Source organism: Orcinus orca, chromosome 2 (genome assembly GCF_937001465.1).
Source record: "Orcinus orca chromosome 2, mOrcOrc1.1, whole genome shotgun sequence".
In the NCBI taxonomy this organism is placed as follows: domain Eukaryota; kingdom Metazoa; phylum Chordata; class Mammalia; order Artiodactyla; family Delphinidae; genus Orcinus; species Orcinus orca.
The window spans coordinates 15,389,975-15,409,817 of record NC_064560.1 but is presented as its reverse complement, the minus strand read 5'-3'; the positions used below and the strand labels follow the sequence as shown (position 1 = coordinate 15,409,817).

Sequence of the window (19,843 nt, the reverse complement as noted above, 5' to 3'; positions counted from 1 at the left end):
GAAATAAACCTCGTCTCCCTTTGAGGCACAAACTAGTCTCCAATTCTGAACTTTCTGAAGGCCATCCATATCAGAGGACATGTGCCTAGTGTTACAAGTTTCATCACGTATGTCACTAAATATAGCAGAGGTAGTGAAATCCTCTAGGACTGATGGTATATCCAATTTGATCCTTAACCTGATTCCAAATCCATGAACTTGAAGGATCATCCCCTTGTAACGAGAAATAAAAATACTCTCTGATTTATATTTATGTTAATCTATAATTTGAATATTCTCTATTGGTATCTGAAAGAACTGAAATCCATTCACTGTTGAAAAATGTGTAGCTTTTGAGTTTGAGACAAATGAAAAAGTAAAGTAATATTGGACACTGGTGAAAAGTGAAGTCAATTTTTGAAAGCAAGAAATTAGCCTTGTTCTCACCTTATAGATAAAGAAATCAAGTCCCCACCTTACAGATAAAGTTAAGAAGGGAATAAATATTTTAAAAAATCATCTTACACAATAATGTGAAAATAATACAATTTAATTATCTTTTTGCTTTGGTTTAACATTTTTGGTTTCGTATCAAAGTTACCCACATTCCTGGTATCTCATTGTTTATTGACATTCATCATTTTATTCCATGACAATACTGCTAACATATGTTTCTACTTCTTTTTTTGCCAACTATTACATTTTATCTCATTTCCAGATGTGGACAAGGATGGAAGGGAAATCGTTGCCATGTCAAGGTTAACCCTCCCATTGCTGATTTCACGGACACTCAGAACAGTAGGTTACATTGTGACCACAGTCACTTGAGTTTTGGAGTCTCTAATATTTTTCACTGAATATTTACATTTTTCATTGGTTTGAAATTCCAGATATATGGACCCTCCTGGGTATTGGATTCGCTTTCCTGACGACTCATATAACAGTAGCGGTCTTGTGTTTTCTTGCCAAGAGAAAAGTACCAGTAAGGTAAGTGATGCCTTTGATTGCTGTGGCAGACCAATTTTCTGAAACATTTCATTTGCTATATTTTCCTTTCATCCCATATTACATACTGGTAACTTTAGTTTTCCATACTTTATGGATTTATTTTTCTGAGTAGAAAGCAAGAGCTACTTAATGATAATCACTCTTGTTTTAAATAAAAAGCATTAAGTTTACTTTTCCAATTCTGTTAGGAACATTTTTGATGACCCCAGAAAACAGAATCTGACATTCTCCCCAAATTAAAAAGGCATGAGGGGCTGGATGTCCCACTTTCAGGTAGTGCCCGGGGAAGGCAGCACAACTGCCAAAGGGATCCTTTCTTGACTTGCTTAGGGAGGCTGGCTCTAAGCACCAGTGTTCCAGACCAAGACTCCCATGTTCTAGGCAACATACAGAACAGAGGCCAAGAGCTGCTGCAGCTGGAGGACCTCTGTGGGCTGGGCTCATGCATAACTAAGACCTCACAACCTACAGTGCCTTTCAGGACCCTGGGGCTTCCTACCCAATACCCATCTTCCCATCTCCTGTGTGGGAAACACATCACCCCAATAATGAAAGCGATTGACTTTCCCATAAACTGAACAAGGTAAGGGCTCAGAATAAGATTTAATGAAATTTTTTAATGGATCTTTATTGGAGTATAACTGCTTCACAATACTGTGTTAGTTTCTGTTGTACAACAAAATGAATCAGCCATATGCATACATATATCCCCATATCCCCTCCCTCTCGAGCCTCCCTCCCACCCTCCCTATCCCACGTCTCTAGGTCATTGCAAAGCACCGAGCTGATCTCCCTGTGCTATGCTGCTGCTTCCCACTAGCTATCTATTTTACATTTGGTAGTGTATATATGTCCATGCCTCTCTCTCACTTCATCCCAGCTTACCCTTCCCCCTCCCTGTGTCCTCAAGTCTATTCTCTACATCTGCGTCTTTATTCCTGTCCTGCCCCTAGGTTCATCAGTACCATTTTTTTTCTTTTCTTTTTTTTTTTTTAGATTCCATATATATGTGTTAGCATACGGTATTTGTTTTTCTCCTACTGACTTACTTCACTCTGTATTGCAGACTCTAGATCCATCCACCTCACTACAAATAACTCAATTTCATTTCTTTTTATGGCTGAGTAATATTCCATTGTATATATGTGCCACATCTTCTTTATCCATTCATCTGTCGATGGACACTTAGGTTGCTTCCATGTCCTGGATATTGGAAATAGTGCTGCAGTGAACATTGTGGTACATGACTCTTTTTGAATTATGGTTTTCTCAGGGTATATGCCCAGTAGTGGTATTGCTGGGTCATATGGTAGTTCTATTTTTAGTTGTTTAAGGAAACTCCATACTGTTCTCCATAGTCCTTGTGTCAATTTACATTCCCACCAACAGTGCAGGAGGGTTCCTTTTCACCCCACCCTTTCCAGTATTTATGGTTTCTAGATTTTTTGATGATGGCCATTCTGACTGGTGTGAGGTGATACCTCATTGTAGTTTTGATTTGCATTTCTCTAATAATTAGTGATGTTGAGCATCTTTTCATGTGCATGTTGGCCATCTGTATGTCTTCTTTGGTGAAATGTCTATTTAGGTCTTCCGCCCATTTTTTAATTGAATTGTTTTTTTGATATTGAGCTCCATGAGCTCTTTGTATATTTTGGAGATTAATCCTTTGTCCATTGTTTCATTTGCAAATATTTTCTCCCACTCTGAGGGTTGTCTTTTCATCTTGTTTATGGTTTCCTTTTCTGTGCAAAAGCTTTGAAGTTTCATTAGGTCCCATTTGTTTATTTTTGTTTTTATTTCCATTACTCTAGGAGGTGGGTCAAAAAAGATCTTGCTGTGGTTTATGTCAAAGAGTGTTTTACCTATGTTTTCCTCTAAGAGTTTTATAGTGTCTGGTCTTACATTAAGTCTTTAATCCATTTGGAGTTTATTTTTGTGTATGGTGTTAGGTAGTGTTCTAATTTCATTCTTTTACATGTAGCTGTCCAGTTTTCCCAGCACCACTTATTGAAGAGACTGTTTTTTCTCCATTGTATGTTCTTACCTCCTTTAAATGAATCATCTCTTGCACACCTGAGTTTGTGGTCAGAGATTTAGATTTGCTGCAAATCTCTGTGTCATAGAGCACTGGATAACTGCATTTTCATTGGTGCCAACTTGTATGTGCCTCCCACTTGAATTCTCCTCAGATGTCCAGTCTGCAATCATGTTAATTAGCAGACACCAATCTTGATATCATCAATTAAGGCAAATTTATTATAAAATGATAGTGTTTGTTAGAAAAAAACATACGACATTTTAATCCATTACTATTAAGAAGATCTTACCCAACTATTAATTCTTTTTTTAATTTATTTTTGGCTGCATTGGGTCTTCGTTACTGCACGTGGGCTTTCTCTAGTTGTGGTGAGCAGTGGCTACTCTTTGTTGTGGTATGTGGGCTTCTCATTGCAGTGACTTCTCTTGTTGTGGAGCCCAGGCCCTAGAATGCATGGGCTTCAATAGTTGCTGTGCATGGGCTCAGTAGTTGTGGCCCACGGGCTCTATAGAGCAGGCTCAGTAGTTGTGGCACACTGGGCTTAGTTGTGCCACGGCACATGAGATCTTCCAGGACCAGGGATTGAACCCGTGTCCCCTGCATTAAAAGGCGGATTCTTAACCACTGCGCCACCAGGGAAGTCCCCTATTAATTCTTTAGTTGTTTCTTATGTGCCTAAAATATGTCAGACAATGTGGATACAAATATGAATGAAAATCAGTCTGGACTTAACGTAGTGGGGAAAAACAGAAACAAAGCTACTAAGTGAAATACTGGTTTTGTGCTAGGAAATACATGTATTAGTCAGCGTTCTCCAGAGAAACAGAAAGATAAGATAGATAGATAGATAGATAGAAAGAAAGATAGCTAGCTAGCTAGATATCCTATTGTTTCTCTCTTTCTCTCTGTGTATATATATATCTTTAAATATCAAATACATAATATATATTTAATGTATAAACATAACATATTATACAATATATATCATTAATATATTGGTAATTATTATATAACTATTGTTATATTACTATATTGTCTTATCATGTTTAAATATATCAGTATATAATATATAATATATAAAGATATCTCAAATTAACATATATCTCTATATAAAGAATTAGATATTCATATATTACATTTATGTAATATCAGTTACATAAGTTATATTTATTAATATTAATGAAATATTTTAATTGTATTAATAAGAAAATTAATAATGTAATATGTTAAGAGAGAGGGATTTATTTCAAGGAATTTGCTCCTGTAATAGTGGGGACTGGCAAGCATGAAACTTGCAGCGGAAATTCAAGTAAGGGTTGATGGTGCAGGCTTGAGTCCAAAGTCTGCCAGACAAGCTATCCGACTGGAAACACAGGTAGGATTTTCTGCTGCCGTCTTGAGGCAGAATTCTTTCTTCTTCAAGAAATCTCGGTCTTTACTCATACAGCCTTCAAATAAGTGAACGAGGCCCACCCCCATTATGGAGGGTAACCTGCTTAAAGTTTGCTGACTGTAAATGCTAATCACATCTGCAAATTCCTTCTCAGCAACATCTAGACTAGTGTTTGAGCAAACAGCTGAGCTCCATAGCCTAGCCAGGTAGACATATAAAATTAATCATTGCAGTATATAAATAAGTTGTCATATTAACCCAACCAGTGGGAGTCCTCAGAAACAACCCTAAATTTCACACCTTCTTCAGATTCCTGTTGGACAGCCTGTACTGTCAGGGCTATGGAGAGACCTCTCAGGCAGACATTGGTGGTACCACAGCCCAGCCCGACAGAGCCACCTCTCCTTTCTCTCCTCCATTTCTGTCATTCTTCTGTAATTTTATACCTTCACTTCCTCTTTGCTCCTCACTGCTGACTTACCGCCCTGTCCTCTTCTCTCTCACTAGTACCTTCTCTTCTGATTTCCAAAATCTAAAGACAGTGGTTTTATTCCCTATAACTCCCCCAAACAAATATCACTCAAAACAGTGATATTTGTATCTCTCTTGTAAGTGATCTCCTGAATTGTTCACTGCACACCCTGCCCCAGAGGCCACAGTGAGGAAGCTCCTACTTCGGACCTGCCTCGGCCCAAAGGTGGGGAAGACCCAGCCCAGAGCTACCACGATCCCTCTGCCAGTCCTTTGGATTGGGGGAGGCTTACCCTGAGGCCTCAGAGACTTCCCAAAGATTTGTGGCACAAATAGTTTCAAGGGAGTCAATTTACAGAAGCTCAAACTTCATAGATTCTCTTCTAAGAAGGGTGCATTTGGCCCCAGGGCATTGCCTCTCCTGTTTCTTCTTTCCCAGATGTCCTCATTACCTTACACTTATCCTGAAACTTACCGAAAAGAGATTCCTGTAGCAAAAGAGATTTGAGATAAGCAATATTGAAAGGGAAACAGGAGATAAATCTTTGCCAAATTTATCTTCTCAGTTTCCCAATTTTTCTCTGTCTCTCGTCCTCTTTCTCTCCTTTCCCACTTAGAATTTGAAATCATGATTTTTTTTTTAATTGAGGTATGTTGTTTTACAACGTCGTGTTAGTTTCTGGTGTACAGCAAAGTGATGCAGTTATATGTGTATATTACATATATTCTTCTTCGGATTACTTTCCATTATAGGTTTTTACAAGGTATCAAATATAGTTCCCTGTGCCATACAGTAGTGCAGTAGTACAGTACAGTATTTTATATACAGTAGTGTGTATCTGTTAATCCCCAACTCCTAATTTATCCCTTCCCCCCACCCTTTCCCCTTTGGTTTATTTTCTATGTCTGTGAGTCTCTTTCTGTTTTCTAAATAAGTCCATTTGTACCATTTTCTTTTAGATTCCCTGGGACACATTTTAACATATGCATCTGAGTTTAACAATGAAGTCAGTCTTTTTCTGAAAATTGTTTGATTTGGTTGATTGGATAGTTAGCAGGACTGGCTTTGTCATTTAGATGAGATGGCAGGCAAATTCCATAATTTTAAAAAACTCAATATAAAATATTTCAGAAATTATATTCTTTGCAGCCACTAAACTTATAAAAATTTTAGATATTAACATGAAAATGTACAAGGAGATGCATATTTTTCTAAATTATTTTAGGGAAAACTCAAGTGGCAGAGTTCAAAGACCACTGCACCAAGTTTAATTTTCCACCATCTGCCCCCTCCACATACACCCTACCCTTGGGAAAAGTCTCACCATTTCCCCAAAGTGCATGGCTTTTCACACCCTCTGCCTGGCAGAGCTATACAAACTGATGTATTTTCGATGCTAAGCAAAAATATCCTGGCATCCCTTCAGGGTTAGTCACTGAGTTGTCAGAATGTTATCCTAAAGAAGACAGTTATAGCTCCATTATGTAGTGTTACTACTAAACTATTTCCATATTAACCAGTTCGTATCTTTACATCCCCAGTTTCTAGCATTGTATGAATAACCGATACCCGATACACGCCCATTTAAGGCTATCTATACTTTATTGAACATTATCCATACTTCTGACCATCACCAAAAACATTGCTTGTGTCTACTAATTACTTATAAATTAAAATGTTGCACATTAACTTTTAAAAAATGTCTTTTTGCATGAAATCTTTTAAGCCCTAAAGCAAGTTAGAATGCTTGGCCAAGAGATGGCTAAATGTTAACAGTGACTCACCTTGAAAATAATACCAAAACCTTGAGATAGGCAGGAATTTATGTGAGCAGGAAATTCATCATCCTCTCTAAATAAACCTTAACCTTAAGATTTTTCACTGGATTTTATAAAAAGAATCTGTAGCATAAGAGGCCCTTCAGTGACTTGAAAGAAACATTTTTGTATTAATTTCTTAAAAACACAGGATGGAGCACTGCATGCTCAGACAATGCTAAGCACAGCAACGAGACTCTGAAAGTTGTTTTTAGGGATGCAGTTCCTGGATTTTATTATACATTCTCTGACCTTTCTGTTAGCTACTTGCCATTGACTGTATTAGTGAGGACACTCTGATTGCAGGGGAAGAAAGCATCTCAAGCACCTTAATCAAAATAAAGAATTTAGTGTAACAATGCACATGTCTTCCAGAGCACAAGGGTAGGAATAAAGAGATCAGACCTCAGGAAGGCCTGGACCCGGCAGTGTTCTTCATCTGCCTCTCATCTCTGCTGCTTTTTGCTTTACTCTTGGTGGTTCTCTCTCTGAAAACACACTTCCTTTACTCTCTGTCTATATAACAAAAAGGTGTTGACTAGAGAATGGACGTTTGTTACTCATTATGTCCCCAGATCTGTGGAGAGACTATATCTTTGTTTTTACGTCTCCATTCCATATTCCAAAGGATAACCCTCTGATTAGCCCACTTGGGTCAAGATCCCATTTCTGGTCAAATCAACTGTGGGTGAGCTATGGGGCAGGATCAATAGTACAAACATGGCTGCTGTGGGGGGGGGGGGGTGTCATCATGAAAGGTCTCTGAAAGGTATCCACTACACCTGTCCCCATGGTCCAAAATCCACCAAATTTTTACTCATGACACTTTAGAGGAAGCAACAAATGTAGCAGTCTTCTAGAGCTGTTTGCGGTTCATACAAAGTAAATGTGACAATCCAGCCTACACCTAGAAATCTAGATTAAAGGATACAAATAAATAGTGGACTCTTGGGGCTTCCCTGGTGGCGCAGTGGTTGAGAGTCCCCCTGCCGATGCAGGGGACACGGGTTCGTGCCCCGGTCCGGGAAGATCCCACATGCCGCGGAGCGGCTGGGCCCGCGAGCCATGGCCGCTGAGCCTGCGTGTCCGGAGCCTGTGCTCTGCAACAGTGAGAGGCCCACGTACCGCAAAAAAAAAAAAAAAAAAATACTGGACTATTTATTCTTAATTTGCTGAAGCCACGTAACACCCCCAGCTTTCCTATTTTGGACTATGTCGTCTTTGCCTGGGGGAAAATATGCAATAAATTGCTGTTTATTATGCTGCATTGTGGCACTTACTCCTAAAGAATTGTGTTAATTTAATAAATACACTAACAAACGTTAAAAATGAACAAACCTATTTCATTCAGTTATGCTGAGAAATAAGATATGTCTATGTCTTTTCTAGAAATTTTCTAAATAATTTCATGGGATTGTGTGTATGTGCAACAGTAAAAAGATTGCTGATTAGGAAATTATAAGACCTGAATGTGATCTTGGGAATGCCTCATTATTCAATGCCACAAACATGTGCTAGCCTTGAGAAAGCTCAAAGGTATATAAGATTATCATCTTATATGCTTTCTGACTCATAACTCCATTATAATATGTATTTGACTATGGCATGTGTAACGGTAGAAATGTAAAACAAAACACTTTGGGGGTAAAATGGAAGGAAAGAAGGATCAAAAGAATGATTGTTGTGGTGGCACGGTGGTTGAGAGTCCGCCTGCCGATGCAGGGGACATGGGTTCGTGCCCCGGTCCGGGAAGATCCCACATGCCACGGAGCGGCTGGGCCCGTGAGCCATGGCCGCTGAGCTTGCGCGTCCGGAGCCTGTGCTCCGCAGCGGGAGAGGCCACAACAGTGAGAGGCCCGCGTACAGCAAAAAAAAAAAAAAAAAAAGAATGATTGTTGTTTATAATTCTGATAAGAAAGAAGGTTATTAGGATCCCAAAAGCTATACCAGCTGCCCATGAGGATTACAGATGTTCTTGTTTGAGATTTATGAATAAGTGGCCCTGACTTCCAAATAAAATATCTATCTCTATAATATTATTCTTTCTCCCAGACCCTTTCCCACTGCTGACACCCTGTATGATAATGTGGCTCTTTGGAGGCAGAAGTTTTACTTCTCTTCCAGTGTGAGATCCTGGCATAGACCTAACCTGGGCCCAGCGATGGGTATTTATTCTTAGTCAAAATCAAAACCTTACTTACTCTATGCCTCAAGGCATTCAGCTGCTCTTGCAGCTAGAATGTCACCAGTGAGCCTGTCCTTGGTCCCTGAAATGAATACTTAGTCTTGGCAAACTGGAATTCCACTAGCGGCAATGACCAAGGTCGTCTCATAACGCTTGCGAACCTTTGCTCTCTCCATATGTGCATTTGCCCTCAAGAAGTACAGCTGTTAAGATCCACGAATCGAACTCCTCAGTCTCAGTCCTTTGTGCAAACATTGGCCATGCTCCGCCAAACCCTGCTAAATGTTTACTTTGAGCTAGAAAAGCCAAATGGAGGGCAGGGTTTTGAAATCTTCCCCTTAAAAATGGGATTGGACCATGTGTGATAATGATGATTTCTCCTCTTCCTCCTCCTTCTTTTTCTTCTCTCTTTTTTTTTTCAATAAGAATCTTATGCAGCCTGTTCTTTTATACTTTTCCCTTCATCCTCACCTTTGTTTGTTTGTTTTTTTAAATCCTGAAATGGTAGAACAGGCCCATAAAAGAGGCCTCAAAGGAAAAAGAGTTTTGTCCAAAACTGGTCACATCTCTGCTCCTCTCAGAAAAGTCCCATTCCCTACCCTGTGGCTGGGAATTTCATGAAGTCAGAACTCCTCTTATCCAGAGTAGAGTGAGTAGTGCACCGGGGCAAGCCTTGGCATATCACGTAGAGGTGATATATTCTGGGGAGCCAGCAATTCAGATGGATGAAGAGGACTGCACAGGGAAGGTAGCAATCGCATAAAGACTTGAAGGATGGAGAAGCCAGGCAGAGATGAAGAAAGAGGGTTCCTGAAAATAAAAGAGAATGTGGAAACTTATGGTTTTCAAATTGACTGACATAGCTATAGAATGGGGGTGGGAGAACTAATTAGATTACACTTAGAAAAGTATATGGTAGACAGGTGGTTAAAAGTTTTGAATGCCTATTTTAAGGAGATTTCAACTTATTTTTAAAAATTGGGCTAAGTGCTGGCTATCTTCTGTCTGTCCCCCAAGTCCACCCTCTACACTTCTCACTAAACAGGATGGAGAGGGTAGAAGGTGGATCTGGAGACCTGACCTCTATGCACTGCATTAACGGGCTGAATTTATATTCATCTGAATTCATATGTTTGGCCAAAGTGGAGCACCTTGAGGGAGGAAAGAGAGAGGGGGCTGGGTATTCATAACCCTGGCTCCTGTCTGCAGCATGGTTCCAGCTGACTGCTGGCAGTGGCAGGTCCATGAGGAGCCCCTATGCATTCCACAGCTGTACCCTTCTCAGTCTGCCTCCTTCCAGCCTAGGGTGGTAACAGGCGTGATGTCATTGGCCCAGCCTCCTGCACCATTGCTACTGGTTTCTTTATATTCTGGCCAAACCTTTGCAAACTGTCACTTGATCAAACACTCCTCAAATTTCCTGGTTTGAGTATGTCAGCTATTTCCTGCTAGGGCCTTAACTGATGCAAGCCAGGGAAGTGTTTTAAGAATGTAAGAAGACTGACAAGATCATATCTATGGTTAAAAAAAGAATGCAGAGCGTGAGAACAGATTAGGAAAAGATTAAGAAAGCGATCTGCAGTCTAGAGACATAAGCCTGTTTGAGAGGTTAGATGAGAGACAGTGAGAACTTGAACTTGAGCAGTGGTGACTGACCTAACATAGGACGTGAGGAAAAAACAGGGGTCAAAGTTGATCCGAGGATGTTATATCTAGGCAACTGCACAGTTGGTAATGCCACTAACAGAGATCCAAAAATCCAGGAAGAAAAACAGGCTGGGCAACAGGGAAGAAAACTATTTTGATATTCTGTATTTTCTTATACATAAAATGAGGAAGTTGAACTAAATTTTTCCCAAATGTCTGTCATGTATATAGGCCACCTCCACAATTTAGGGCATGACTATATATTATGTTTACTATTCTTTTTATTTATTTACTTATCTTTAAATAGACTAGAGTTTGGTCTTTTGGGCCCTGAGTATTCCCTGGTTGTGATGTAACTGCATTAAGCCTTTCAGCTATTAGGGTGCCTTTTATCTGACTGAGTAGTATCCTACCTTTATTTATTTATTTATTTATTTATTTTGCGGTACACGGGCCTCTCACTGCCGTGGCCTCTCCCGTTGTGGAGCACAGGCTCCGGAAGCGCAGGCCCAGCGGCCATGGCTCACGAGCCCAGCTGCTCCACAGCATGTGGGATCTTCCCGGACCGGGGCACGAACCCATGTCCCCTGCATCGGCAGGCGGACTCTCAACCATTGCGCCACCAGGGAAGCCCCTAGCTTTATCTTAGCATTACAATTCCCTGAGAGAATTAATGCCTATTTTTAAAAAATTTTAAAGTATCTAACTTACGATATTAAACCAGGCACTTGGCAAATCTTTCTGTATGGTGGTCTTGACCACGCAGCTGACTGATGGTTAAGAACAGCAATATCTGGGACTCGGTTATAATTCTATCCACTGATAAAATCTTTGGGAAGCAGAGACATCAGTGACTGTTTACTCTGCTCCTTGCCTAACACACAGTGTGCATTTCATAAGTAACATGTAGGGCAGATGAAAAATAAGATGGCTGGGATCTGTAGATTTGCAGTAATACATCAAAGTCTTGGAATTCAGGCTCTATGGGCTAATTATGCCCAAGACATTGAATGCGTGATGCCAGCTGCCATCTTTCCAGACTCTAATGGCCAAGAAGAACTTGTTGGTCAAAGGAAGATAGAACAAATTTTCAGAACTGCTAGGCTTACTTCTTCCTTTGCCATAAAAATAAAACATAAAAAGGGAAAACTTTCACAAAGGCTAACCACAGAAGTGTCATCTGCGAATTTTCCCAGGTCATGTTGGACAAAAAGTAAGCACTCCTACCTCTGAACTTCCAAAGTACTTTGTTCTCAGCCTTGTTTTTCCCTTGTCACGTTGACTTTTGGTTTGATATATCCCATAACAGATCGTGAGCCTCTTAGTGGTAGGGTCCTTGTCCTATTTATATTGATATTCCTTAGAAATTCATCGTAGTAAATATCTGTTAAATCAAACGTCTCAGCCTGTTTCCAGTAGGATGTTTGAGCCCAAATGAACATTTTATATTCCAAGAAATATTTTACTTGGCCTCAATGCTCCAGGATTTATTCCTACTATAAAACTCTCAGATGACTCTTAAAGTTAGGATATCATTGTTCGGTATTCTTGAAGAATTTCAATCTAACTTGATTGACCTTCATGCCATTCTATAGAAGCTGAAAGCAAATCAAGGAAGCCCAAATGAGCCCTACATGTATGACCCTTAGCAAAATCATTATCGGGGTCCATGATGGGCTACAAAATCAGCCCATAGTCAGAAGCTTACATCCTAGAATATTAATGAAGGACATTAGAGAATACCAAAACCCTACAAGTACGAACATTCATAATGTATGGAAGAAACTGAGCATCAAAACACCTGGGCATTTCAGGGAGGCAGGAAATTCAATTTACTTTAAAAAGTGATGATATTCACTCCTCTCAATATCGTCCTCACACTATACCATTTAATTTGGATATCTGTATGTGTGACAGATTTCACCCTGGCATCTGACAATCTAATCTAATCAGTCTAACTGGTAATCTAATTACCAGTTTTATTTATAAGGATATTATTACTCTCATTCTACTTTCTTTCATGAGTACATAGATTAACTCTTAAAGTAATATTCATATTTATCAAATGAACAAAATTAGAAATTTCACATGAATTTCAAAATGATTTGCTGTTTTTACTAAATAAGTAGTAGCTCTTTAAATAACCAGTTCCCTGGTCATTTATGATATTATTTGACTATGCAAAATCAGCTTACATGCAATGTGTCAGGAATATAAGTCTGGAATAATGCAAGCTTCGTTGGTGTGTACGTGTGTGTGTTGTCACTGCAAACTCTCCCAAGTTGTTTCAAATCTATTGTCATTGGATACAGACTCCAAGTAGTCTAAGAAATAAATTCTGTGTAAAAAATATAAAGAGCACTTTACTGTATAATAGCCCCATATTCTAATTATTTGATCTGAAGATAGCTATTTTGCCATTTTAATACAGGTGACTATTTGGCAGAAATAGTCCCCAGGGCAGGATTCAAGGTCCTTTTCAGCGTCTTCTCTCTGTTCACTATAAATCTTACATTAGCAGGAAGACAGCATTTCAGTCCTGAAATATTTCAATGTTGCATGTGTTTCCTCATATCCACGCAATCAGAGTAGAAGAATGTGTTGTAGGAAATCAGAGTTGCTCCTTGAAAGAAGTAACCTGTTTAAATGAGGAAGGACAGGAGGCAGTAAAGAAAAGTGAGGTGTGTGCTGTTAGCAAATCATTTAGCTCTGCTATGGCATGTAGCAAATACATTTAGTTCCTTTTGCTGGAGAATCAGAATTCTAAATGTTGTTCTTTATTAATGTTACTAGAGGGTAGGGAATTTCAAAGAGGGGAAGATGGGATCAGCTTCATAATTTTTCTTCACTAACTGCTTTGCCATCCTCCTGACAGACTCTTTTCTGCTTTCAAATTATGTTTCACACAATTTCTCCTTAAAAGCATCCTCAGGGACACTCTTACAAGTTCAACAATCTGTTTACTGTGTTGGAATTTCTAGTTCACTAATGAATCAAAGGACAGAATGACAAGAGAACTTGAAAGACCAGCTTATTTTTGTCTTTGTAAAAAGAAACACATATATCAGAAACTCTCAGCAATTCATTTATGTACTTGTTGGCAAACATTTATTAAGCATCTGTTATGTGCTGGGCACTGTGCTAGTCGCTGGGAATAGAGAAGTAAATGATAATTTACACTCTGGTGGAGACAGCATATAGAAAAGCAAATAATGTCAATTCTTCAACAAGCATATATGAAACACATGCAGTTGCTTCCTACAAAGGTCTGGAGAAACACAGGTAAAAGAGAGGCCAAGTCTCTTTCAAAGGTGTAAATAATATGGTGGGGAAATTGAAGAAGCATTTAGTGAGTATACGCTGCATCACTCAAGTCTGAATTCATGGATTGAAATCCCCAAGATGAAAATGAGGAAGAGCAGACAGAACAGCTTGTGTCAAAGCACAAGCTATAATGGAGAATGGTGTGGTTAGTGTGAATAAAACACAGGTCAGGTAAGGAAAAATGATAGGAAATTTACTGAGAACAACAGGGATAGACTGTTTTTAAGAAATCTACATAGCAGATTGTGCTCGTGTACTTATAATTTCTCTTTATGTTTTAAAAATAAGTTGTTCTAAAATAACTACAAGAAAATGCAATTTTATTGCTTTTTTCAAAGTTTAAGTATTATAAGCTGAACTAATTCATAGACCCAAGAGAGTTTTAAGTAAATGTATTAATAAATCCAAAATAGGGTATATTTAAAGGAATTTGTAGGTATTTGTAAGTCATAATGAAAGAAGTAAGTTTTTCTAGATAGATTGTCATATCGTGTTGTCAGCTTTAGATTGTCTAAAATGATTTAGAAAGAAGCAAGTTGCTAGGTGATTGCTGAGGGAAATCATGAAGACTGATAATTAACTTCAGCATTGCAATCAGTTTCAATCAAACAGATTATGTGTCTATGGGAATTCAATGAGAAAATTAGAGGGAGTTTTCATATAGAGCAATTTACATGAAAAAATATTTCATTCTGATCGAAGAAAGTTATATAGTACTTGGCCCTTTCCAACTGTGGGACTTTGAGGTATCACACTCATTCAAAGAGAAAGGAAGAGAAAATATTTTCAGAAGAGGTAGCTAGCAAAATGTTAGCCAGGCAAATGTGTATTTACTCAAATTTGAACACCAGTGTTAGCAGAACAGAGACAGCAAAACTATGTGTGATGAAGGACCAGCTGTGTTTTGCTTCGTTTTGTTTTCAATCCATCACATACCAATGCTTTTGTAAGAAGTATTGGAAAAGTGAAATGAAAAGACACACAAAATACTAGTCTAAATTTCTTATTCCGAGCCTCAACAGACATACATTTACTCTGTCTGAACACCTATTACTATTATTACTACCTATTACTATTATTTACTCTTTCTAAACACCTGTCCTCAATCTTTGTATTTATCTCATCACGGAACGATAAACAGAATAAGACCATAACCGCACATAAATCACACTCTGAGTAGCTCTGCGGTAGAGTACATGGCACATATTTGGGACTCAAGTAACGTTTCTGAGATAAATTGGAAAATAAAGATTTTATCTCTGCCCATAGGAAGTTAACATTCAAGTGGGAGAGACATGAATGTAAATAGATAAATGCAACTAAATTCATTTTTCTAGACAGATTCTTACATAGCGTTGTCAACTTTAAATTGTCAAAAGATTTAGAAAGAAGCCAGTCGCTAGGTGATTACTAGGGAAAATCACAAAGACTGATAATTAACTTCAATACTGCAATCGGTTTTTAAGCAAAGAGATTACGTGTCTAAGGGAATTCAATAAGGAAATTAGAGTGAGTTTTCATATGGAGCAATTTACAGGGAAAAATATTTCATTCCAATTAACAAAAATACCATATATCCTGATAGTAAAATGCACACTGCACCGTGGAGTACAAAGAAGAGGAACGGTTTATCTGGCTCCAGAGCTGGCAAAGGCTCTGGCCAATGAGGAGGGTATTTAAGAGCAAAAACAGGTATTATGACCTACTTAAACCCCCTAAGAAGTGCAGCAGGGATGGCAGGTAGACGTTGAGAAGAAATGCTAAAGAGAGAGGAGGCAGGAACGATTGCGGTAGGGATCTTACCTTTCAGGCAAATGATTTACAAGGAGCCAGGGCAGGGTGGGGGCGAGGAGCTCTTGCAGGGGAAACACCTCATGGTCTTTTCCAAATTGTAAAATCACCACCCCACTCCCAAGATTCTGATACACAGCAGCCTAATGAATAGAACTTGGAAAGTACAGCAAAGTGCCAGAAAAGAATTAAAAATGACATTGAATGTCACCACCCAGAGATAGAGACTGTTACCATTTTGATGTGTCTTCTTCCAAACTTTTATCAATGTGCACACATGTACATGCACCTTTCTTCTTGAAAGTCTGTGTTCTACTGTGCATCCGGTTCATGTTAGGTGGTTGTGAATGTGCTAGAAGTCGGTGGAGACTGCCCTCCCATTGGCAACATGGGGTCTCCTTAGGGTTAAGCTACAGGAACCTGGGTCAGCTTTATTCATACTAATTGCTTCCATGTTCCTGGGCATGTTCCCATGTAAGCACTCTGCCACAGCAAGATCGTATTAAACAGGGACATGTTTTGTGGTTAGTGATATTTATTTCCTGCCTCAAAAGAGTAGGAGAAAAACATGGCAGCTGCTGTATCATGTGAATGAGTTTAGCAAGCTTTGGCGTCCCAGTGGTTTGGTTTTGTGACCCCGGATGATTAATCCTTTCCTCTCCCTTTTGGGGCATTTCTGGTTATATTTCCAAACCCAATTCTTTCTGAACTTTTTCACCCAAAACATCTGGTTCAGCTTCTTCCTTAAAGACTGGGAAATGAAAACTTGAGCTCATGGACATCCCCCCTAAATTATCCCTGCTTTTTCAAGTTGACTTGCTTCTTTTCTTTCTTTCTGTCCCGTGTTACAGATTGTTTGTTGTAATTCTTTTTTTTTTTTTTAAATGTCATCATCTTGCCAAAGATAGAGACCATTATATAGGTGAATATTTTTGTTTACTACTCCTCATGATGTCTTCCCTTTTTTCTTTAGCGGTGGTCAGGTAATACAATATTTTACAGGAGTATACATTCAGTGAGAAAAGGATGATTTATAGACTCAGTTTATTCTTTCTTATAATGCTTGATGATGTGCAGTTTTATTCTATCTATAGATTCTTTTTTTTAACTGTCCTTTTTATTTTAAACTTTTAATTTAATTATAAGTGGCACACAGTATTATATTAGTGTCAGGGGTAAAACACACCTGATTTGATAATTTTACACATTAATATATGATCTCCACAATAAGCCTAGTTACCACCTGTCACCATTCAAAGTGAGTACAATAGTCTTTTTTTTTCTTTTTTAACATCTTTACTGGAGTATAATTGCTTTACAATGTTATGTTTGTCTCTGCTGTTTAACAAAGTGAATCAGCTATATGCATACGTATACCCCTATATCCACTCCCTCTTGCATCTCCCTCCCACCCTCCCTATCCCACCCCTCTAGGTGGTCACAAAGCACTGAGCTGATCTCTCTGTGCTATGCAGCTGCTTCCCAATAGCTATCTATTTTACATTTGGTAGTGTTTATTTGTCAATGCTACTCTCTCACTTCATCCCAGCTTACCCTTACCCCTCCCTGTGTCCTTAAGTCCATTCTCTATGTCTGCATCTTTATTCCTGTCCTGCCTCTAGGATCTTCAGAACCATTTTTTTTTTTAGATTCCATATATATGTGTTAGCATACGGTATTTGTGTTTCTCTTTCTGACTTACTTCACTCTGTATGACAGACTCTAGGTCCATCCACCTCACTACAAATAACTCAATTTTGTTTCTTTTTATGGCTGAGTAATATTCCATTGTATATATATGCCACATCTTCTTTATCCATTCATCTGTCGATGAACATTTAGGTTGCTTCCATGTCCTGGCTATTGTAAATAGTGCTTCAATGAACGTTGTGATACATGTCTCTTTTTGAAGTATGGTTTTCTCAGGGTATATGCCCAGTAGTGGGATTGCTGTGTCATATGGTAGTTCTATTTTTAGTTTTTTATGGAACCTCCATACTGTTCTCCATAGTGGCTGTATCAATTTACACTCCCACCAACAGTGCAATAGAGTTCCCTTTTATCCACACCCTCTCCAGCATTTATTGTTTGTAGACTTTTTGATGATGGCCATTCTGGCCAGTGTGAGGTGATACCTCATTGTAGTTTTGATTTGCATTTCTCTAATGGTTAGTGATGTTGAGCATCCTTTCATGTGTTTGTTGGCAATCTGTATCTTCTTTGGAGAAATGTCTATTTAGGTCTTCCACCCGTTTTTGGATTGGGTTGCTTGTTTTTTTGATATTGAGCTGCATGAGCTGCTTGTATATTTTGGAGATTAATCCTTTGTCAGTTGCAAATATTTTCTCCCATTCTGAGGGTTGTCTTTTCATCTTGTTTATGGTTTCCTTTGCTGTGCAAAAGATTTGAAGTTTCTTTCGGTCCCATTTGTTTATTTTTGCTTTTATTTCCATTTCTATAGGAGGTGGGTCAAAAAGGATCTTGTTGTGATTTATGTCATACAGTGTTCTGCCTATGTTTTCCTCTATGAGTTTTATAATGTCTGGCCTTACATTTAGGTCTTTAATCCATTTTGAGTTTGTTTTTGTGTATGGTGTTAGGGAGTGTTCTAATTTCATTCTTTTACATGTACCTGTCCAGTTTTCCCAGCACCGCTTATTGAAGAGGCTGTCTTTTCTCCATTGTATATTCTTGCCTCCTTTATCAAAGATAAGGTGACCATATGTGTGTGGGTTTATCTCTGGGCTTTCTATCCTATTCCATTGATCTATAATTCTGTTTTTGTGCCAGTACCATACTGTCTTGATTACATAGCTTTGTAGTATAGTCTGAAGTCAGGGAGCCTGATTCCTCCAGCTCTGTTTTTCTTTCTCAAGATTGCTTTGGCTATTCGGGGTCTTTTGTGTTTCCATACAAATTGTAAAATATTTTGTTCTAGTTCTGTGAAAATTGCCATTGGTAGTTTGATAGGGATTGCATTGAATCTGTAGATTGCTTTGGGTAGTATAGTCATTTTCACAATGTTGATTCTTCCAATCCAAGAACGTGGTATATCCCTCCATCTGTTTGTGTCATCTTTAATTTCTTTCATCAGTGTCTTATAGTTTTCTGCATACAGGTCTTTTGTCTCCTTAGGTAGGTTTATTCTAGGTGTTTTATTCTTTTTGTTGCAGTGGTAAATGGGAGTGTTTCCTTAATTTCTCTTTCAGATTTTTTGTCGTTAGTGTTTAGGAATGCAAGAGCTTTCTGTGCATTAATTTTGTATGCTGCTACTTTACCAAATTCATTGATTAGCTCTAGTAGTTTTCTGGTAGCATCTTTAGGATTCTCTATGTAAAGTATCATGTCATCTGCAAACAGTGACAGTTTTACTATCTATAGATTCTTATAACAGATTTAATGTGCCACACTATAATTACACACTACAAATTGTAATCTTGGTGCTGGCTTTTTTATGATAAACACAACCATATTAAAATGCCCCTCATTGGAATTCCCTGGCCGTCCAGTCATTAGGTCTCCTTCCTCTTACTGCCAAGGGCTGGGTTCCATCCCTGGTCGAGGAAGTAAGACCCAACATGCTGCACAGTGCAGCCAAAATAAAATGTTCCCCAAATCTAATTCTCTAACACACTGTTGTGCTTCAAGTGTTCCATTTAATCCCTCCCGCTTCTTGCTACCACCCTCTCCTAGATAGTTTCACTGAGACACATTTTGGCATAGTCTCAGTCTGATATTTTGCAAGATATTTGTTGAAACAACTTCATGAAACCCATTGCTGGTCTTCCTAAAATAATGTGGGCACTTGTTACCTTGTTAGCCTAGAGTATAGTGACAGGATGCATACCATAAGTCTTCTCTCCTGAGTTGGTAAAGATGTGCTTCTAAGCAACTGTTTTTTTCTTTGTTTTTTGAAAGTGTGACCTATGTGATTGATTCTTTTGTCCTGCTTAAATTTGAATTGGAGAATCTTAAAGCCAAATTTGTATCCTACATTAAGTAAGTAAATAGACTCACCATACCCATGTCATATACTGTCCCCATCTCTTTCCCTCTGGCTCAACTCTATTTTCCAGTTCTAAGAATCCATTTCTCCACTTCCTATCTGTTTCTCATTTGTCTTTTTTTTAAAATTTATTTATTTTTGGCTGTATTGCTTCTTCACTGCTGCGTGTGGGCTTTCTCT

At 38.6% G+C, this 19,843-nt stretch overlaps 1 protein-coding gene across 1 annotated transcript in view; it reads left to right on the top strand.

The window, feature by feature from the left end:
- Positions 1-19,843, top strand: part of MALRD1 (MAM and LDL receptor class A domain containing 1) — a 589,021-nt gene that overhangs the window by 556,665 nt on the left and 12,513 nt on the right. Inside the window, exons 36-37 of the mRNA XM_049705518.1 lie at positions 698-777; positions 870-966. Of these exons, the coding sequence (XP_049561475.1) occupies positions 698-777; positions 870-966 (177 nt within the window). The remainder of the gene's footprint in view (positions 1-697; positions 778-869; positions 967-19,843) is intronic.